This window comes from Artemia franciscana, chromosome 13, assembly GCF_032884065.1.
Source record: "Artemia franciscana chromosome 13, ASM3288406v1, whole genome shotgun sequence".
Taxonomy (NCBI): domain Eukaryota; kingdom Metazoa; phylum Arthropoda; class Branchiopoda; order Anostraca; family Artemiidae; genus Artemia; species Artemia franciscana.
In genome coordinates this window covers 30679276-30702802 of record NC_088875.1, presented here as the reverse complement: position 1 = coordinate 30702802, position 23527 = coordinate 30679276, and the positions used below count along the sequence as shown (strand labels likewise).

At 38.0% G+C, this 23527-nt stretch overlaps 1 protein-coding gene and 1 long non-coding RNA gene across 5 annotated transcripts in view; one reads left to right on the top strand and one right to left on the bottom strand.

Annotated features, from left to right (window-relative positions):
* The window catches only part of LOC136034792 (ankyrin repeat domain-containing protein 16-like), a 152127-nt gene that overhangs the window by 78410 nt on the left and 50190 nt on the right, over positions 1-23527 (bottom strand). The window contains exon 1 of one of the 3 annotated variants that reach the window (XM_065716207.1): positions 4409-4520. The exons of the other annotated variants lie outside the window; for them this stretch is intronic. Within the exon in view, the coding sequence (XP_065572279.1) occupies positions 4409-4443 (35 nt within the window). The 5' untranslated portion in view covers positions 4444-4520. Of the gene's footprint in view, positions 1-4408; positions 4521-23527 lie in introns of those variants that run through there. 3 annotated transcript variants of the gene reach the window in all.
* LOC136034793 (uncharacterized) overlaps positions 1-23527 on the top strand; it is a 122306-nt gene that overhangs the window by 61832 nt on the left and 36947 nt on the right. The window lies entirely within an intron of this gene.

The window sequence follows — 23527 nt, the reverse complement described above, 5'->3', positions numbered from 1 at the left end:
AGACACGTGACTGACATAACCAGACCGGTTCTGCTCTCTTTGATGGAGTTTGGGGGGAGGGGTAATTTTGAAAATTGAGGTATTTGTACCTTACGAAAGGGTGACCAGATCTTAATGAAATTTGATATTTAGAAGGATCTTACGCTTTAAAGCTCTAATTTTAAATTCCGACCAGATGCTGTGACATTAGGGAGAGTTGGAGGAAAGAAACTGGAATTCTTGGAAAACGTGAAAATTGGGGTAGGAGGAATCGGGATGAAGCTTGGTGGATAGAATAAGCAAATGTCCTTGATACGTGATTGACGGAACCGTACTTCATTAACTCTCTTTGGGGGAGTTGGGGGGAGGGGTTCAGTGATTTGGCGAGTTTGGTGCTTCTGGACGTGCTAGGACGATGAAAATTGGTAGGCGTGTCAGGGAGCTGCACAAATTGACTTGATAAAGTCGTTTTCCCAGATTCGACCATCTGGGGAGCAAAAGGGAGAGGAAAAATTAAAAAAATTAGGTATTTATAACACACGAGTGGGTGATCTGATCTCAATTAATTTTGATATTTAGAAGGACACCATGACTCAGAGCTCTTATTTTAAATCCTGACCGGCATTAAGCCTCTTATTTTCCTTTTAAATCAATCTATTGATTCATAGAATTTTGTTAGAGCTCATACCAATGATCTCTCTGATCATACCAATGGTCTCTTGGCTTTTAGCTCTTCTTGCCTCGTCACAAGTGCCATATGAGCTCTTAGCTATTGTTTTGTTTGTTTTTTTTGTTTTTTTTTTTCCAGGGTTGATCGTATCGACCCAGTGGTCCTAGAATCTTGTGAGAGGGTTCATTCTGACGGAAATGAAAAGTTCTAGTGCCCTTTTTAAGTGACCAAAAAAACTGGAGGGCACCTAGGCCCACTCCCACGTCAATTATTTTCCCGAAGTCACCAGATCAAAATTCTGAGATAGCCATTTTATTCATCGTAGTCGAAAAACCTTATAACTACGTCTTTGGAGGCGACTTACTCCCCCAAAGTCCCCATGGGAGGGGCTACAAGTTACAAACTTTGACCAGTGCTTACATATAGTAATGGTTATTTGGAAGTGTACTGACGTTTTCAGGGTGATTTTCAGGTTGGGGGGAGGGTTGAGAAGAGGGAGATCTAATGGAAGAAATTTCCTTGGAGGAATTTATCGTGGGGGAAGAAAATTTTCATGAAGGGAGCGCAGGATTTTCTAGCGTTATCAAAAGCGTTATCCAGCTTTTTCAGCTGGAAGTAAGGAACAGCATTAAAACTTAAAACGAACAGAATTTGTTACGTATGTGATGGGCTCACCTCCTCCTAACACTCCGCTCTTTACGCTAAAGTTTTTTAGTAATTTCAACTATTTATTCTACGGCTTTTGTGATTCAAGGGTCATTCTTAAGAAATTGGGACAAAATTTAAGCTTTAGTGTAAAGAGCAAGGTACTGACGAGGGGGTGAACCCCCCCCCCCAATACGCTATAAAAAATATGAGAATACAAAAGTTTTTACGTAAGTTAATTTGTTAGTTACGCATATCTTTTACTAATAAAAACATTCGTAAAAAAATAAAAGTTCTAGTTGCCTTTTTAAGTAACCAAAAAATTGGAGGGCAACTAGGCCTCTTCCCCCGCACCTTTTTTTTCTCAAAATCCTTCGATCAAAACTATGTGAAATCCATTTAGCCAAAAAAATCAATATGCAAACTTCGTTTTAATTATTCATCTGCGGAGAGCCAAAATCAAAACATGCATTGATTCAAAAACGTTCAGAAATTAAATAAAAAAAAACAAGTTTTTTTTAACGGAAAGTAAGGAGCGGCATCAGAACTTAAAACGAACAGAAATTACTTCGTATATGTAAGGGGATGCTTCCTCATCAACGCCCCGCTCTTTACGCTAAAATTTTTTACTATTTTAAAAAGTAGGGTTTAGAGAAAGAGTCAAACTTTAGCGTAAAGAGCGGGGCGTTGATAAGGAAGTAGACCCTTTCATATATGAAGTAATTTCTGTTCGTTTTAAGTTTTAATGTCGCTCCTTACTTTCAGTTAAAAAAAACTTGTTTTTTTTTTATTTAATTACTTAAAAAGGCAACTAGAACTTTTAATTTTTTATGAACGTTTTCAGTAGTAAAAAATACGCATAAGTTACGAATTAACTTAGGCAACGAACTTCTATATTCGTATTTTTTTATTAAGCATATGAGGGGGTTCACCCCTTCATCAATACCTCGCTCTTCGCACTGAAGCTTAAATTTTGTCCAAATTCTTTAAGAATGACCCCTGAATCACAAATGCCGCAGAATAAATAGTCGAAATTACTAAAAATACTTTAGAGCAGGCTATAGAGCGAGGTATTAATAGGAGGTGAACTCCTCATATGCGCAATAGTTTCTTTTCGTTTTAAGTTTTAATGCTGCTCCTTACTTTCATTTGAAAAACTCTTCATATTTATTTTTTCATTGTTTTTTTAGATAAAGCTCGAAAATCCTACGCCCCCTTCACTGAAATTCTCTTCCCCCATGACAAATTCCTCCATGGAAAGATCCTCCAACGTACCCCCTCAACTCCCCCCCCCAAACCACAAAATCCCTCAGAAAACGTCTGTACACTTTCCAATAACCATTACTATATGTAAACACTGGTCAAAGTTTGTATTTTGCAGCCCCTCCAACGGGAACTGTGGGGGATTAAGTGTTCCCCAATGACATAGTTATTAGGTTTGTCGACTATGGTAAATAAAATGGGTATCTCATAATTTTGAATGAATGGGGAAACAATGAGCGTGGGAGGGGGCCCAGTTGCACTCCAGTTTTTTTTATGACTTTAAAAGGGCACTTAAACTTTTCATTTTTGTTAGAATGAGCCCTCTCGCGACATTCTAGGACCACTGAGTCGATACGACCACCCCGGGGGAAAATAACAAAACAGAAAACAAAAAAACAAATAAACACGCATCCGTGATCTGTCTTCTGGCAAAAAATGGGAAATTCTTCATTTCTGTAGATAGGAGCTTTAAACTGCTACAATAGGGTTCTCTGATACGCTGAATCTGATGAATTGATTTACGTTAAGCTTGTATGACTTTTACGGGGTGTTTCCCCTATTTCCTTAAATAAGGCAAATTTTCTCAGGCTCGTTTATTTTTGTTGGGTAAAACTAAACTTAATCAAACTGATATATTTAAAATCTGCAGTAAAATGCGATTAATTTGATATAACTATTGGTATCAAAATTCCTTATTTTAGAGTTTCAGTTACTATTGAGCCGGGTCTCTCCTTGCTACAGTTCGTTACCACGAATTGTTTGATAGTAAGGGTTATTGGGAAGTGTACAGACGTTTTCAGGGGGACTTTGTCCCGTTGAGGGGAGGGTCGGGGGGAGGGGCTACGTGAGAGGATTTTTCATGGAAGAATTTATCATCAGGGAAGAGAATTTCCATGAAGGGGCCGCAGGATTTTCTAGCATTATTTAAAAAACTGAGAAAAAAAAATCGAAAAACGTTTTTTTCAGCTGGAAGTAGGGAGCAGCATCAGAATCTAAAATGAACAGAGATTATTACGTATATAAGAGGACTCATCTTCTTCATAATACCTCACTCTTTACGCTAAAGTATTTTTAGTAATGTTAACTATTTATTCTACGGCCTTTGTGATTCCGGGGTCATTCTTAAGGAATTGGGACAAAATTCAAGCTTTAGTGTAAAAAGCAAGGTATTGACGAAGGGGCGAACCTCCTCATATACATAATAAAAATATAAAAATATAGAAGTTCGTTACGTAAGTTAAATCATTAGTTATGTATATTATAATGTATGTATATTTATTACTAATAAAACGTTCTTAAACAAATAAAAAGTTTTCGTTGTCCTTGTAAGTAACCGAAAATTCAAGGGCAACTAGGCCTCCTCCCCCCCCCCCTTTTTTTTATAAAAATTGTCCGATCAAAACTATGAAAAGGCCACTTAGCCAAAAAAAATTAATATGCAAATTTCGTTGGTACTTCTGTATTACTCAGAACACACTCAATAAATGAAGCTACGTTCTTTCGTGAAATAAACTACGATGCAGGTACATTTTAATGAAGTATTTTATATAGAGAGGTGGTTAGGTTAGGTTAAATTATATATTTGATATAATGCACCCCCATCGCTACTCTCCCCCCACCCCTAATGTGCACAGATATAGCCCAAACTTTTGATAAAATTAATTAATAAAACAAAACATTATGAAAATTATAATACTTTATTAGGAAAATTGTAAAATTACAACTTAGAATTTTGTACCCAGAACGCAGAAATGTCGTTAATCGCGTTAAAAGGAAGTTTTCCTTCTGCCTTTACCGCCGCCCGTCACATGTGCTCTACTAAGCATGATTGTAAATGATGGCGGGATGTACCTTGTGGGCAACAACCCCTTATCCTGGAAAAACATAATTGCCTCTTTTTCAGTCTTTGACAAATCCTAAATTTTCATTTCAAAATCCATGTTCAGGCACTATCTTCTATCACTATGTGTAGCAAACTAAATTGAGTTTTGTCTTTGTGGCTATGAAATCGGATTTTCGCAGCAAAATTCTTGAGTGTGTTCTGAAATGAATTGGATGAATTGAACAATGAACAAGTACCAAATATTAAATTAAAATGTACCTGCATCGAAGTTTGTTTCACGAAAGAACCCAACTTCAGTTATTAAGTGTGTTCTGAATAATACACAAGTGCCATTTCATTTTAATTATACATGTGAGCCAAAATCAAAACATGGTTTAATTCAAAAACTGAAAGTAATCATAATTAACTGAAAGTAAGGAGCGACATTAAAACATAAAAGAAACAGAAATTATTCCGTATATGAAAGGGTTTTCCTCCTCCTCGACGCCTCGCTCTTTACGCTAAAGTTTGACTGTTTCTCACAGCTCTACTTTTTAAAACAGTAAAGAACTTTAGCGCAAAGAGCGAGGCGTCAAAGAGGGGACAACCCCTTTCATATGCGGAATAATTTCTGTTCGTTTTAAGTTTTAATGTCGCTCCTTAATTTCAGTTGAAAAAACTTGCTTTTTTTTTTATTTAATAGTGTCAAGGAGAAGCTAAATTCTTGTTGTCAAGGTAGTAATTTCACAAAAAGTAAAGATTTGTGAAAGTCTATTTTTATCCAATTTATTTCGTCCATTGAAAAGATAATGTTACTCAAAAAGCTTGTTGATTTGAAGTCCCCATTTATCGGATTGGCCAGAGTCATTCTGGGGTCCACCCCAAAACAGGTTTTCTTTTTGTGAAAATAGCGATTTTGTAGTAAGTCTCTTTGAGAGTCTGTTTTCAGAGTATGTTTTGTCGGAGTTCGTACTATGTGAGATTATTTTCCCCGAGTTCTCCCAGTGTAGGAAAAGAGTTTTCGAGAAGTATCGTATTAATATGTCGACAGGATGGTTCGTTTACTCTCCACAAAGATAGTTAGAGAGATATTAGTGGTGACACAGATCGTGGCACCTTGGGCCCATAATTTGGTCCATAACTTCCCCAAAGGTAGTATACTCTTCAGACCCACACTGGTTGTCAAATCATTGCAGGAAAAAACTCCAAAACAATTGAAACCGCTAAATTGTGTTACTATACTCCAGCGGTACCGCCAAGTACCACTGGTGTAGCAGTAATTTCTGTTCGTTTTAAGTTTTAATGTCGCTCCTTACTTTCAGTTAGAAAAACTTTTTTTATTTAATTTCTGAACTTTTTGAATTAATGCATGTTTTGATTTTGGTTCTCCGCACATAAATAATTAACACGAAATATGCATATTAATTTTTTTTGGCTAAATGGCTTTTTGATAGTTTTAATCGGAGGATTAAAGAATAAAAGCAGGGGAGGAGGCATATTTGCCTTCCAATTTTTTGATCAAACAGTTCGTGGTAACGAACTGTAGTAAGAAGCGACCCGGCTCAATAGTAACCGAAACTCTAAAAAATGGAATTTTGATACCAATAGTTACATCAAAAGAATCGCATTTTAATGCTGATTTTAAATATATAAGTTTCGTCAAGATTAGTTTTACCCATCAAAAGTTAAGAGCCTGAAAAAATTTGCCTCATTTTCGAAAATAGGGGGAAGCACCCCTTAAAGTAGAACCTTATTGTAGATGTCTCAGGCTCTTATCTATAAAAATTTGGAATTTCGCATTTTTTGCCGGAATACAGATCACGGATGCGTGTTTATTTGTTTTTTTGTTTGTCTTTTTTCCCCCAGGGCTGATCGTATTGACCCAGTGGTCCTAGAATCTTGCAAGAGGGCTCATTCTAACGGAAATGAAAAGTTCTAATGCCCTTTTTAAGTGACCAAAAAAATTGGAGGACACCTAGGCCCCCTTTAGCCCCCAAGATGGTCGAAACTGGGAAAATGACTTTATGAAGTCAATTTGTGCAGCTCCCTGACACGAATACCAATTTTCATCGTCCTAGCAAGTCCAGAAGCACCAAACTCGCCAAATCACTGACCCCCCAAACTCCCCCAAAGAGAGTGAATCTAGTGCGGTTCCGTAGATCACGTATCAAGGACAGTTGCTTATGCTATCCACCAAGCTTCATCCCAATTCCTCCACTCAAAGTGTTTTCCAAGATTTCCCCTCCAACTCCCCCCAATGTCAAAAGATCTGGTCGGGATTTGAAATAAGAGCTCTGAGACATGAATCCATTCTAAATATCGAATTTCATTAAGATCCGATCACCTATTCATAAGATAAAAATACCCCAATTTTCACGTTTTCCAAGAATTCCGGTTTTCCCCTCCAACTCTCCCCAATGTTACAGGATCTGGTCGGAATTTAAAATTAGAGCTTTAAAGCGTAAGATCCTTCTAAATATCAAATTTCATTAAGATCAAGTCGCCCTTTCTTAAGTTACAAATAACTCAATTTTCAAAATTACCCCCGCTCCAACTCCACCAAATAGAGCAGAACCGGATTGGTTATGTCAGTCACGTGTCTTAGACAGGTTTTTATTCTTCCCATCCAGTTTCATCCTGATCTCAGCACTTTAAGTATTTTCTAAGATTTCCGGTTCCCCCCAACTTCCCCCCCCCCAATTACGGTGGATCCAGTTGAGATTTAAAATAAGAGATCTGAATCACGAGGTCCTTCTAAATATGAAGTTTCATGAAGATCCGACCACTCCTACGTAAGTTAAAAATACGTCATTTTTTCTAATATTTCAGAATTAACTCCCCCCCCCCCCAATAGAGCGGATCCGTTCCAATTATGTAAATCACGTATCTAAGACTTCTGCTTATTTTCCCACTAAGTTTCATCCCGATCCCTCCAATCTAAGCGTTTTCCATGATTTTAGGTTCCCCCAACCCAAACTCCCCCCAATGTCACCAGATCCGGTCAGGACTTAAAATAAGAGCTTTGACACTCGATATCCTTCTAAATATCAAATTTCATTGAGAACCGATCACCCGTTCGTAAGTTAAAAATACTTCATTTTTTCTAATTTTTCCGAATTACCCCCCCCCCAACTACCCAAAAGAGAGCAGATCCATTCCGGTTATGTTAATCATGTATCTAGGACTTTTGCTTATTTTTCCTACCAAGTTTCATCCCGATCCCTCCACTCTAAGTGTTTTCCAAGTTTTCGGTTTCCCCCTCCCAACTCCCCCAATCTTACCAGATCCGGTCGGGATTTAAAATAAGAGCTCTGAGACACGATATCCTTCTAAATATCAAATTTCATTGAGATCCGATCACCCGTTCGTAAGTTAAAAATACCTCATTTTTTCTATTTTTTCCGAATTAGCAGGCCCCCCCCACTCTCCCCAGATGGTCAAATCGGGGAAAAGACTATTTCTAATTTAATCTGGTGCGGTCCCTGATACGCCTGCCAAATTTCATCGTCCTAGCTTACCTGGAAGTGCCCAAAGTAGCAAAACCGGGACCGACAGACCGACAGAATTTGCGATTGCTATATGTCACTTGGTTAATACCAAGTGCCATAAAAGGCACTTTTAGAGTTTCGGTTACTATTGAGCCGGGTCGCTTCTTACTACAGTTCGTTACCACGAACTGTTTGATCAAAAAATTGGAAGGCAAATAGGTTTCCTCCCCTGCTCTTTTTTCTTTAATCCTCCGATTAAAACTATCAAAAAGCCATTTAGCCAAAAAAAATTAATATGCAAATTCCATGTAATTATTTATGTGCGGAGAGCCAAAATCAAAACATGCATTAATTCAAAAACGTTCAGAAATTAAATAATTTTTTTTTTTAACTGAAAGTAAGGAGCGACATTAAAACTTAAAACGAACAGAAATTACTGCCACACCAGTGGTACTTGGCGGTATCGCTGGAGTATAGCAACACAATTGAGCGGTTTCAACTTCACACAAAGAAAACTTGTGTTGGGGTGGACCCCAGAATGACTCTGGCCAATCCGATAAATGGGGACTTCAAATCAACAAGCTTTTTGAGTAACATTATCTTTTCAATGGACGAGATAAATTGGACAAAAATAGACTTTGACAAAAGCTTTACTTCTTGTGAAATTACTACCTTAACAACAAGAATTTAGCTTCTCCTTGAAATCATTAAATAAAAAAAAGCAACTTTTTTCAACTGAAAATAAGGAGCGACATTAAAACTTAAAACGAACAGAAATTATTCTGCATATGAAAGGGGTTGTCCCCTCTTCGACGCCTCGCTCTTTGCGCTAAAGTTTTTTTTTCTGTTTTAAAAAGTAGAGCTGCGAGGAACAGTCAAACTTTAGCGTAAAGAGCGGGGCGTCGAGGAGGAGGAAACCCCTTTCATATACGGAATAATTTCTGTGCGATTTATGTTTTAATGTCGCTCCTTGCTTTCAGTTAATTATGATTGCTTTCAGTTTTTGAATTAATCCATGTTTTGATTTTGGCTCACATGTATAATTAAAACGAAATGGCACTTGTCAGAACACACTTAATAACTGAAGTTAGATTCTTTCGTGAAACAAATTTCGATGCAGGTACATTTTAATTAAATATTTGGTACTTGTTCATTGTTCAAGTCATTCAATTCAATTCAGAACACTCAAAAATTTTGCGGAGAAAATTCAATTTCACAGCCACAAAGACAAAACTCAATTTAGTTCGCTACACATAGTGATAGAAGATAGTGTCTGAACATGGATTTTGAAATGAAAATTAAATAAAAAACAAGTTTTTTTAGCTGAAAGTAAGGAGCTAAAGTAAGAAAGTAAGTTAGCTGAAAGTTTGACTCTCTCTCTCAACTCTGCTTTTTAAAACAGTAAAAAACTTTAGCGTAAAGAGCGGGGCGTTGATGAGGAAGCAGCACCTTTCATATACGAAGTAATTTCTGTTCGTTTTAAGTTTTAATGTCGCTCCTTACTTTCAGCTAAAAAAAAACTTGTTTTTTTATTTAATTTCTGAACGTTTTTGAGTCAATGCATGTTTTGATTTTGGCTCTTCGCGGAGGAATAATTAATACGAAATTTGGAAGTTTTTTTTTTGGCTAAATGGCTTTCTCGTAGTTTTAATCGAATGATTTTGAGAAAAAAAGGAACGGTGGAGGAAGCCTAGTTGCCCTGCGATTTTTTGGTTACTTAAAAAGGCAATTAGAACTTTTAATATTTTTACGAATGTTTCTATTAGTAAAAGATAAACGTAACTTATAAATTAGCTTACGTAACGAACTTTTGTAATCTCATGTTTTTATTCCACATATGAGGGGTTCACCCCCTCGTCAGTACCTCGCTCTTTAGAAAATCCTGTGCTCCCTTCATGGAAACTGTCTTCCCCCATGACAAATTCCTCGATGGAAAGTTCCCCCAACATATCTCCCTCTTGTCAACCCCTCCCCCAACCAAAAAATACCCCTGAATCTGTTCACTTCCAAGTAAGTATTACTATATGTAAGCACTGGTCAAAGTTTGCAACTTGTAGCCCCTCCCACGGGGACTGTGGGGGAGTAAGTCGTCCCCAAAGACATAGTTATAAGGTTTTTCTACTACGATGAATAAAATGGTTATCTCAGAATTTTGATCCGTTGACTTTGGGAAAATAATTAGTGTGGGAGGGGGCCTAGGTGCCCTCCAATTTTTTGGTCACTTAAAAAGGGCACTAGAACTTTTCATTTCCGTTAGAATGAGCCCTCTTGCAACATTCTAGGACCACTACGTCGATACGATCACCCCTGGGGAAAAAACAAAAAAACAAACAAACAAACAAATAAACACGCATCCGTGATCTACCTTCTGGCAAAAAATACCAATTCCACATTTCGTAGATAGTAGCTTGAAACTTCTACAATAGGATTCTCTGACACGCTGAATCTGTTGGTGTGATTTTCGTTAAGATTCTATGACGTTTAGGGGGTGTTTCCCCCTATTTTCTAAAATAAGGCAAATTTTCTCAGGCTCGTAGCTTTTGATGGGGAAAAATAGACTTGATAAAACTTAAATATTTAAAATCAGCATTAAAATGCGATTCTTTTGATGTAGCTATTGGTATCAAAATTCCATTTTTTAGAGTTTTGGTTACTAATGAGCCGGGTCGTTCGCTACCACGAACTGTTTGATTTGGGATTTGCCAAAGACTGAAAAAGAGGCAATTATATTTTTCCAGGATAAGGGGTTGTTGCCCACAAGGTACATCCCGCCATCATTTACAATCATACTTAGTAGAGCACATGTGACGGGCGGCAGTAAAGGCCGAAGGAAAACCTCCTTTCAACGCGATTAACGACATTCTGCGTTCATGGTACAAAATTCTAAGTTGTAATTTTACAATTTTCCTAATAAAGTATTATAATTTTCATGATGTTTTGTTTTATTGATTAATTTTATCAAAAGTTTGGGCTATATCTTTGCACATTAGGGGTGGGGGGAGAGTAGGAATGGGGGTGCATTATATCAAATATATAATTTAACCTAACCTAACCACCTCTCTATATAAAATACTTCATTAAAATGTACCTGCATCGTAGTTTATTTCACGAAAGAACCCAACTTCACTTATTGAGTGTGTTCTGAGTAATAAACAAGTACCATATGATCCAGAGCATAACTTACAACGCTTGTCCTTTGCTCTGGGGGGTTGTGTTGACCTCTAAATGTCTTTTATCTTATCTTCGGACTATTTTGAACAAAATAGCTATCTCAAAATTTTAACTGGATCAAATTTGGGAAAAGAGAGCTTATAGGGGGGTCTTGTTGCCCTCTGAACATTTTTTACTCTTAAAAAGAAGCTAGATCTTTCAATTTCCAATGAGTTGCGCCCCCTATGAAGATTATACGACCATCACTTCCACAAAAACCTTTTATACCTTCGGGGTACAACTTACAACCCTTGCCCGCGGGCTCTGGGGGGGGGGTATGTCAACCCTTGAGTTTTGTTATATGATCTTTGGTGCATTTTGAACAAAATAGATATCTAAAAAAATGCAATAGGATGCATGCGGGAAAAAAAGACGTTGGGACTGGTTGCCATCCGATCACTTTTGACTAAAAAAAAACTGGAACTTTTGATTTCCAATCAAATGAGTCGCCTCTGAAGTATCCATTACATTAAAACCCTATATGACCCTGGGGATACCTTAAAATGCCTGTCCCGGTCTTTAGGGGGTTATGTAGACCCAAAAGTTTTTGTTATTTGGTCTTGGAACTATTTTTAACAAAATGGCTATCTTAAAATTTTTATCCCAAGCATTTGAGGAAAAAGGGCGTGGAGGGGGAGCTTGTTGACCTCCGATCAACTTTGATTCTTAAAGAAGGCACTAGAGTTTTGAATGATCCTTCTCTGAAGTTTATACGACCAACCCTTCCATATGAAGCCCCTCCGTTAAAAAAATAAAACGTTGAAGTCTTATAGCCTTTACTATAGGCAACGCTATAGCGTACCCTCTGATAGGGCAAAAAAGATAAGTTTTACCTGCTACTTCCGTTAAACTTTCACACAAGACGTGTGCAAATTTGTCACGTAAATAGAGAGTCCCGCGGATATGTTGTCATTGCAATCTTTGAGAGTTTGCAAATTTGAAAATCCAGTATTTCGTGACAATGAGGATAAATAAATGACATTGTGTACAATAGATAGTTTTTTCAAAGCTCATTTTTAGTTTCCAATTACTTAGGGGAGTGGAAAGAGGGGATCTAAACCTACGATTACGATTCTAAGACCAAGAAGATTAAAGGGTCAATGTTTCTATTACCTGAACAATTGTTTAGGGTCATGAAACTATTGTTAATAGATGCATTTTGACTTTTTGAACACCTTTTCTCTCTTGCAAAATTACCGCAAACTCACCGTTATACAGTTATTATATATTTGCACATTAAGGGGGGGGGGGTAAAGCATAGCATATATTAAATACAGCAATGGTTAGTTTACGTATTTAATATATGCTATGCTTTACAAAACTTTTTGGCGTCGTTTCGGGAGTGAAAAGGCTGAGAAGCTTAACAGGGGTACTACTTTAATCGGTCAATGTTCCTATTACCTGAACAATTGTTTAGGGTGATGAAACTATTGTTGATAGATACATTTTGACTTTTTGAACATCTTTTCTCTCTTGCAAAATTACCGCAAACTCGCCGTTATACAGTTATTACATATTTGCACATTAGGGGGGGGGGGGTAAAGCATAGCATATATTAAATACAGCAATGGTTAGTTTACGTATTTAATATATGCTATGCTTTACCTCCAACCCCCTGATGTGCAAATATATAGCCCAAATTTGTTTCTAAACTATTAAAGATTCGCGATGTCAAATATCCGATCAACGAAAACGGCAATTCTATATGTGTAAATACAGGATATTTGGGCCGGAATAACTCCATAACGGTGAGTTTGCGGTAATTTTGCAAGAGAGAAAAGATGTTCAAAAAGTCAAAATGTATCTATTAACATTAGTTTCATGAACCCAAACAATTGTTCAGGCAATAGGAACATTGACCGATTAAAGTAGTACCCCTGTTAAGCTTCTCAGCCTTTTCACTCCCGAAACGACGCCAAAAAGTTTTGTTTCTGGTGCCAAATGGGACTTGGCGATGAAGTTATTAAGACTAATTTATATTGGGGAACAGCTTTCAATCTTTTAGCTGAGCCATTAAACATCTCTGAGATCTTGTTGGTAGCTTGTTAGTCCCAGCAGAAAAAAAGAAATAAATAAAAAGATGCATATCAACTATACTAATTACATAATGCTAACTATAGATATTGTTCTTTAGTTATATTCATAACCAAGAACTTTTTGCCTTTTACTTTTCAGACAATCAGGAAAATGTTGGGCATTCTGCAGTTGAAAATACGTATACACACTTATACAGTTTTGGGGGGTTGATCTTCTGTTTTTAGAAAATTACTAGTTTTTATAAAAAAAAAAGGTAAAGAATACGGCATTAGACTTTAAAGTCCCTACCGGCGGTGCTGATCTCCGTTTCTTGGCCGTTTCAGCCAGGAAGTGCAATGGGGGGTTGGGGGCCAACCATCCTTTGCTTTCGCACACCCTTCCTGTTTACCTTCCCCAGATTTCTCCAGGTACCCATTTAGAGCTGGGTCGACTCTGGCTGAGCTTTCAGAGTCACACTGACCCCCGTCCCAAACTAAATAATTGGGTACGCTAGGATTCGAACCCTCGCCCTCTCAGACAAAGGGTCCTGAATCCAGCGCACCCTACAAATATTAAATAATTTTATGAGTCAGTTTATTTGCGCTAGTTTCGTAGATGTGTCTTGCTTAATCGGTTGGGGAATATTTTTTTTCAACTTCAAATAACCAATAACATACAAATCTATACATAACCAATAACATATAACCAATAACATATAACCAATAACATATAACCCAATAACATATTTTTTTTTCTTGGATTTCAACTTCGCTCTTTACTTCCATAGGAAAAACTTTGCTTTGAAATTAATTTTGTTTCTTTTTTCAAAGATGCAAGTAAGCTTTGTACACAGTAAGATCATTTTTTAACTTAGGTCAATTAAACTGAAAAACGTAGTATGTTTTTTTTAAGGGAATTAAATATAGGTTGTAATTTAGACCATTTCTTAATATTTTGACTATATCTTTCAAAATTTGCACAAAAAGTTGAATTATCAATAAAAATGGACTAAAATTAAAGATATTTTATTCTACTACTAAAAATACTACTAACAACTCGCCGTAGCACGATGCCGCCTGGGGCCACCACAGCTATGTACGCTCCGCCACAATCCTAATATATTCAAAGCACCCTTCTTTACACCCTCCCAGGAAGTTCCATTTCCTTAAAAAAAATTTTTATGACATCCTCCCACCCCAGACAAGGACGACCTGCTTTTCGTTTAACCCTAGACGGTTGGCCGAAACGAGCAATCTTCGGTAATCTATAATCCTTCATCCGCGGGCGATTTCTCTGGAAAACATCTAGCAAATCTTCATCAGCTTTTCGGAGCGTCCATGTTTCAGAGCCATATTTGACCGCTGTCATCGCTGTACCTTCCAATATTTTAATCTTGGTTTTTAGACTTATCTTTTTATTTTTCCAAACTTTTTTTCTAACTGAGAAAAACCACCCTGAGCCTTGGCTATTCTACTATTAACATCACAGCTTCCACCGTTTTTACTAATAATTGTATTGTATCAGATTAACGACGCTTCTTGACTACTAAGATCCCTGCGTCGGCCCTGCAGTGCATATCTGCAGCATGATTCGATCTCTGGGTCCCGTATTACCAAGCTAAGGTCAAACCCACTGCGCCACCACAGGACTTTACTAATAATACTACCAAGGTTATTGAAGCTGGCCACCTGATCAGTCTTTTCGTTATCGAGCGTCACCTTTCCATTTTTCATTTATTCTGAGCCTAAGTGACTTAGTCTTCTTACCATTTTAAATCTATTCTAGCACCCTGAACTCACAAAAGCTCTACAAAATGACCCATTTTTCTCAAACTTTCATCTAGGATGTTTAAAATCATCAGCATAATCTAAGTTCGAGGGAGTTTTTCCTCCCCATTTGATTCCGTGGTTTCCCATTTCCTTTCCTGTGCTCCTTAAGACGAAGTCCTATGTCCTAAAGGAGGATAGAACAAAACCCTGATTAAGTCCTGATTTAATACATAACTAGCTCCTAACCTCATTTCCTACCTTAATCGCAGCAGTATTATTTGCGTACATAGAACTAATCAACTAATACAACTAATGTATTTGTCTGGTATGCCATATAAGGATAAGACCCTCGTTGACAGAAGAGCTTTATCTTCTATCAACAGAATTGAACACTTACTCATAATAATAATAATAATAATAATAATAATAATAATAATTTATTTATAACACACAAAATAGATTAAACTGTGGAGTAAACACACAAAAAAGAAAAAAACAAGAAAAAACATAACAACATAAATAACATAACAGCATACAACATAAGTAAATTACCTCAATTCAAAAAATGGCCAAAGAGGGTCAAAAACACCAATCAGTTGCCGAGTTTTAAGAGATATATCTTTAGATAAATGTTTCAGTAGCGAGGACGCATCAACGATGCCAAATTTAGAAACGACTGTATGATTCCGATACACCGAGGCAGACGCAGCAAATACTTGCAATACTTAAAATATCCTGAGCGTATTTTCTTTTTATTCTTCTTGCGAAGGAGGACAGCAAAGCCAGAAAGATAAAAAAACAGCAGGGGCACAAAAACTAGAATGCAGACGGCATAGTCCTTTACGGTTATACCGACCACGCTTTGGTGAAATTTTCGCGTAACCAACCCACATTCTTTTCAGCACGCTGGACGTAATAGCGGAGCAAGTAGACGAAAGTGACGTGGAAAAAGAGAGACCCAACCATTTAATACTTGCTGAGCATGGTTTAGTGGAACAACCCAAGCAAAGAGGTGATGCTCGTGGAGGACTCCCAAAACACAAAAACTCACATTTGGAGGCATTAACTGAAAGGCCTACTGTGGATAGTGCGGCTGAAAGCCGGTAAAAGTTGGTAATTAGACTATGTTTTGTCCGGCTAAGAAGCAGAACATCATCAGCATATGCAACGTGACTAATGCCTAAATTATAATTGTAAAAAATTGACGGTTGAAGACGTTGGAGACCCGAAGCTAAAACACATTTAAATATGCTCGGGGATAACACGGCACCTTGCCTAACGCCTTTTTTAATAGGAATATACTCCCCTACAGTACCATTCCACTTCACCCTAACTGAAGAATTAGCATACCAATACTTAAGCACGGAAACAATAGAAAGGTTAACACCTGAGGCTGCTAGAGAAAACAAAGCATTTGAATGAATTACATTGTCAAAAGCACTAGATATGTCAACAGTCAAACAATACAGGGGACTTTTTTTTAGCAACAGCTTGTTTCATTAGCCGACCCACAATATGGTGAGCTTGAACGCAGTCCATACCTTTTCTAAAACCAAGACAAGTAAAATTGCACTTGGAGTTAATGGCCGGTAGCAGTACATATTCAAATAGCTTACTAACAAAACAAGACACAGTGATAGGACGGTAATTAGAGCAAGCACTGGGGTCCTTACCCCTCTTGACTGTGGGAGATATACAACCGGACAAAAAACTATCTGGCACAATGGACTGTGCCAAACGCATCTGAAACAATAACTGCAAATGCTTCAGCATTTCAGGACAATCATAAGCAAAAAACTTGAAGCAATGACCATCACTATCGAGAGATTCAGACTTATTCACTTGCTTAAGAGCTCGGAGTATAATACCAGATTCCACTGATAACACTTGAGATTGGTTGATACGAATTGGGAGGATTGAGTTGACAAGCTTAGTAAAATGATTTTTATAATGAGAAACCAAGTCACATAGCCGAAGAGACGAATTAATTGGAGGTGAACACTTTACACTTTTTATAACATGATCCCAGGATTTCTTGTCACAGGGACCATCCCAGGCATTCAGTCACACTCTACGCAGGGAATATTTGTACTCTCGTTTGGTTTTCTGTTTTATTTGATGTACTGAACCAGAACAAGGACGATCACAGGCTATCCACATACGGAGCCAGAACTTAGCTTTTTGTTTAGCCATCTTCACTTTAGGATCAACTTTCCAAAAGGGATTGCGAGTACCCGTTTGCACGCACTCGGAGGGGACAGCTTTTTTAGCGGCAGACTTTAGACAGAAAACTATTTGCTGATAATACGAGTTGATATCTATCCGAGTTGAAGTTGTACATACAGATGTTTGCAATAAGTGGAAAGGCACTTTAATAGATGATAATAACTGGGACAACGTCAATACATAAAGTGGAACATTGGTATTTTCCCAATTCAGCTTTGAGAACCACTTGGGAAAGTTACGTTGCACAGCTCGCCATGGAGAAAGATAGTTGGCACGTGATTGGTAAATGATCGTCGTCGATTTTAGAATCGTCTACATGAACTATTGATGAAAGTAGAGTTGAATCTGACACAATTACATGATCAAGGTTGAAAGTAAGACCACCACGATTGTGAATATAAGTAAATAGAAGATCTTTATCAGCAAGATGGAATCCTCCAGGTAGTAAATCGAGAAAGATTTCAGATCGGTCAGAATTAGTCAGTGTTCATGTCGCCAGCGAGAACCCATTTGGTATTCTGTTTTGAAAGGTCGCTAAATAGTGTTCGTAGGCCATTACATGCTTGTGAAAAACTAGACAATGACTGCACAGTCTTTTATTACAGGGGAAATAAATGTTTATAAATGCGGTATCACCACATTTTATCGCTAAGATATAAGCGTCACTTTGCAATAATATCGGCTGAGTCTTAGGTCTGAAATAGATGGCCAGACCTCCTGATGGTCTACCACGGGTTTTCTGGGCGGCTCTCAAGAAGGTATGATGGGTCCGAAAACGCTTTAGGCTATCAACATTCACTTTAGAGAGAAGGTGCTCCTGTAAAAACACAATATCATTTTCAAGCAGCTCATTAATCAGTAGATCCATGTCTTTTGTACCATTGATATTAAGGGACGTAAAGCAAAACGGAGTTCGAGGATTCATTTATTAGCGTTGTTGAGAGCCGATCGGAGAACTTTGCACTTCAGACTAAAACTTACGTGTTCCATAGTGCAATTTGCATATTTTGGCGAGGCTTGGCAAGGGATCTCCTTGGAATTCACATGAGGGCCGGAACACCTGGAACACTTGGGATGTGCTGGTGAGCGGGGACAAGCTCCATTCAGGTGATCAGTACTTTGACAGCGAAAGTATCGACGCGGAATGGATTAAAAGGGCTTAGCGCGAAAAATTTCGCACCCAATACGGATTCCCGACTCCAGTACCGCGTTCAGAGCGGTTTTGTCAATAAACTCGAGGCGAAAAGTGCGAGAATTGCCGATTTGATTAGCACTAATAAGTCCCTCTACTGAGGCCTCTAAATCAGCTCTTAAATAGTTATGGGGTATTTCACGGACAACAGCTAAAAGCTTTTTATCAATTACTTTGGTTTCAACGTTTGGAATGGAGCTAGTAACAGCTGCAGCCAGCGTGTCGGCTGAGCGCTTATCACGTACCATCACAACCCAGCTTCTGCTGTGTGGCTTAGATTTCAGATTCAGGATCCCGTCGTGACCATCCAACGTTTCGAGCTTCTTCATGCGAAGGATAGGGTCGCTGAGCTCCGGGGTGGGCTTCTTACAACGACCACGTAGGACGGTTTTTTCGTATTTTGAGTAGGGGCTACAAGCTTAGACTGGCCCTCAGTAGCCTTGGACGCAATATCACGCAGCTGTTCAAGACAAGAGTTCACCACTGAGGGTACTGAAGGCATCAACAGGGATCATTGGCACTTCGCTGGGACATTTGATAACAAAATCCGGTAGCTTTATGTTTTGGGAATCGCACTTTACAAATGAAGAAATAATGTCCGTAGCACAGTTTAATGCAGCATTGGCTCCTACGCGCTTCGATGGGACTTCATTCGGAAAAAGCTTTAAAAAAAGCAATTTACGGGTCTCACAAAGAGAAGAAGACTCGAAGAAATCGGCGATGTACTCTTTTATCGTATCGGGCGAAACTTCTTTAGCAAGATTTTTCTGTACAAAGCACAGGATAGAATTGTAGAAAAGTTCATCTTCGCACCAATTACTAGTTCCTATTTTCTCTAGATTGAAGGTTCACTTGCGAGAAAAGTAAGGGAAGCGTTGGAGGCTGCCTACCTTGTCCCCGCAATTTAAGGGACAAGCTCGACGGGTACCACGGCTCTTGCAAACAGCTCTCCCCCACCCTTCTGCTTACTTCTCTCCTCTCACCTTTATCGTAAGGCAATTGTCTATAATATCGGAAATTATAATTAGTTTCGCAACTGCTTAATCCTGACCTATATCCTATATAGGTCATGAAAATATCAATAAGAGAATTCACAGTTCCCAAGGGAATTTTCACTCAAGTCTGAAAATAATCCGCTTATTTATAATTCTTTGGACACTGAATTAATTATTATGAAAATATTGGCTATAGGTCGGGTAGTGACGATAATCCTTTACCAAATATTAGTGATAGGTTCAATCCAAAAAGAGGTCCTCACACCTTGAACTCTGAATCAATACCTCGATAATTATGAAACTCACTCTTATCACCTTTTTTGTACAGTGGTTTAACTAAGATAATCCTAAAATCGTTAGGTACTTTCCCTTTTTTAAAAATCATGTTCATAATCTTCAGTAACTTTTTTCTAACCTCAGAGCCACCATATTTAAAAAACTCATTTACCACACTATCAGCATCTGGAGCCTTAATATTTTAATCCTTTTAGTATTGACTCTACGCGGAAATGGAAAGCGAAGGTGGGGATCAAATATCAGAGGTAAACTCGGATATTCGTAGCGGTAGTTTCACACACGACCAGGCTATTAGCCAGACAGACGGTAAGAAACCCGGAGTGAGCGGAGTCATGAGCAAATGAGGTTTAGAAGACATAATCAGCCCCGAAGATCGTCACAGGCAGGATCGTCGGAACGTAATTCGCGACTCACCAAATCGAGGCCTTGGTCGAGAACCCCCATGCCGCTCACTCAGAAATAGACGAAGGAACCCTTTCAACTTCGAGGAATAGGAAGTAGGCCGTGTACAACAAATTCAGTTTATGACACGGAACGTCCAAGGCCTAATAAGTAAAAAACAACAGTGTCTAAATGAGACTTTTTTTAAGTGTGATGTAACATGTTTAATTGAGACATGGTCCCTTCGGAGGATCTGGCGGTTAAAGATTATACAGTTTTCCGTGTACGTTTTAAAAAGTACGTTTTTCGACAATGAATGTGAACGGAAAAAAGAAGAATTAAATCACGTACTAGAATATGTTAAAAAATCCAAAAAGGAAACTGAGAAACTGGAGTTGCTCTGACATTATAGAAGCAAAAGAAAAGAATATAAACTAATAATAGAAACAAAGAAGCTAGAGTTTCGATGGCGGGAACAGAATGAAATTGCACATTTCTATAAGACAAATGATTCTCGTGAATTCTGGAAATTCCGCAGGAGGACGACTGGCCCCCCTTCTTTGAGAAACTAGAAGCAGGTACAGCATCTGGCACACAACAGCCCCCACCCGATTTCGAAAAACTGACAGAAGAAGTCGGAACCCCCTCTTGTGACCACACTGAATACCCCCTACTCGAAGAAGATTATCACCTTTGTCGCCAAATCCGGCGGGAAGAAGTAGAAGATGCCATAAAACAAACTAGAGATGGGTCTGCGCCAGGACCCGATGGAATTCCAGCAAAGACTTTGAATGTACTACAAGTACTTTTATTACCTTTGCTTCTGGGGTTGTATAACTTGGTTATGAAAGAAAAAAAGTGGCCTGATCCTTGGAAGATATATGTAGTTATCCCCCTATTTAAGGTAATGTGATATGAAAGGTAATGCAAGTTTGTGCGAGAATGACCAACCAATCAGCTTGGGAAACTGTCTTGGAAAAATTTTGGACAAAATCTTAAACAAAAGGCTGGAATTATGGCTGGATGAGAAGCAAATTCTGAGGGAAGACCAAGCCAGTCTCCGTAAAGGGTACTCACCATCTGATCGAATGTTTGTTCTAAATGCATTGATTAGTAAGTTGCAAGGGGAACGGAAAGTTGTATGTGGCTTTTCTTGATTTAAGTAGAGCATTTGACAATGTTGACCGTATAATTCTGTTTAAAACGCTTTTGGGAACAGGAATTCCGCCACCCTTTTTAAGGGTTCTTCTTTCGATGTGTTGTTTGACGAGAAATGTGGTAAAGATAGCAGGAAGCGGTAGTTTTTTTTTAATGTAAAACAGGGTAGTACCCTATCATCAAAACTTTTTGCTATTTTTATAAATGATCTTACCGAATACCTTGAAAAAAGGTGGGCGCCAGTTCTACACCTTGGAAATAAAGTATTATCATTACTGTTATTTGCCGATGATATTGCCTTGTTCGCCAGATCCAGTTCAGAGCTGCAAACTCCGTTAGATTTGACAACTGAGTATTTAGAGGAAAAATCTGGAAATTAACACAAAAAAGACAGAGGTGATGATTTTTTGCCGTAGACAATCGACAGGAAATAAAAATGAAGAAAGTTTTAATTTGAATGGTGAAACCGTGAAGGTTGTGTCTCAGGCAATATATTTAGGATTCCATCTAACATCGAACGGAAGATGGAGCAATCATATTTCGAAGATGGCAAATTGAGGAAAAGCAGCAATGGCAACGCTGTTCAGGAACAGTAATTTGACGAGAATAGGTGACTTAAAGATGTTCAAAAACGTGTTCAACTCAAAAATAAGGCCAATCCTCTTCTATGGAGGAGAAGTATGTGGCCTAGAAGTGACAAATTCATTAGAAATTATGCTGCAATATTATAAACGAATGCTAGGTCTGCACACCACAACCCACACACCTTTCATCAAAGGAGATTTGGGACTTTTTTCAATGAGAAAACATAGACGGATCCAATTAATTAAGTTTTGGCTGAAAATACTGCAATGTCCCTCCTCAAGACTCATCAGAGTAGCGTATGATGAATTACTTATCCTGGGACAAAAATCTTCATGGCCCTTCCATGTAAAAAAAAACTCCTGGACAGCATAGGTTTATCGCATGCATGGAATGGAATAGATGGCCCAATCTGAGATCACAAAGTCTTTCTGTCAGTGATCGAAACAAGGCTGGAAGACCAAGAAATTCAGAAATGGTGGAACGACCTTAGTCAGTCGGAAAGCTTAAGTTCTTACTATAAGGTGAAAGAAAATTATGGTGAAGAATTATATTTTAAATTAGGGATTCCAAAAGAATCCCTGAAGTCTTGGATGCAGGTGCGATCAAACTGTCTCCCTCTTTATAGTATTTGGAAAAATAGGTGTCACCCGGAAATGCGGTATACGTGCTCAATTTGCGGTGATCTTTACGGGCTGGACCATTTTCTTTTCAGGTGTCAGGTGCTAAATGAGCTAAGAGGGAGCTTTCTTGGTGTGGGTGGTCGTGAGCCCCTTCTTGTAACTTTGAAGTCGACGTCGAAAAAAAAAAACATAATACCAGTGAAATTTTGTCCGGAAGGGTCTTATTATTCGAAAGTCGAGTGTTACATGATTTAGTTTGTTTGTTGTTGTATATGTATGTATACGGCCTGAAAAATGGCTTTAAATACAGTCATTAATACATTCATTCATCATATTGTCGCTAGTTCTTCACAAAAAAAAACAAATCTTCCTTCCCATCCAAGGTATCACAAACTTTTTCATTTTCTTCTTTATCTTTTCCTGCAGTTGTATCTGGGTTTAGCACATTCTCAAAATGTTTCGCCTATCCCTCTTTATCTCTTTCCTTATCAATAATTAACTGCGACTGCGACCTACCTATCTTTAACTTAATTCCAGATGGACTAATCCCTATCAATTTATTAGCATGTCAGTACAATATTTTACTAATATGCTGTCTAGCTGAATCTTCCAGATCCTCGGCAATTTTATCTATGGCCTCTACTTCAAACATCGTTAGTTCATATTTTAATGCTTTCTCTATTCTCTTTACATTGCTTATGTTTCCATATGATCTATCACTCAGATATTTCTTGCACAAACCCTTCTCCTCTCTATTAAAGATACAGCTTCTTAACTAATATTCCTAGCTGAAGTCTTAACTTTCTTCCCTTTCTTAACCATCAGCAACTTCACAAAAAATATTTTTCTAAAATTATTCCAACCATCTTCCTCATTGTCAAATTTTAAACTCTCAAGTTTAGCATTCAACTACTCCTGGAAAGTTTCTCTCAAAATCTCATCCTGGAGTCTACCAGCATCACAACTTCCCGGGGAATGGTTACCCTTCCGAAATTTCAGCTTTAAATTAACCCTAGACAATAATAGATAATGACCTTTACTTTTAACATTAATAACAGCCCTCCTATATACCATAGTATCTTGCATTAATCCTGCCAGTCTTCGATTTACAATAAAATAACCGATAAGTTTTGCTCTCTTACCATCACGTGAATAGCATGTCAACTTATTGGCCGTTTTATGACCGAACACCGTATTAGTTATGACTAGAT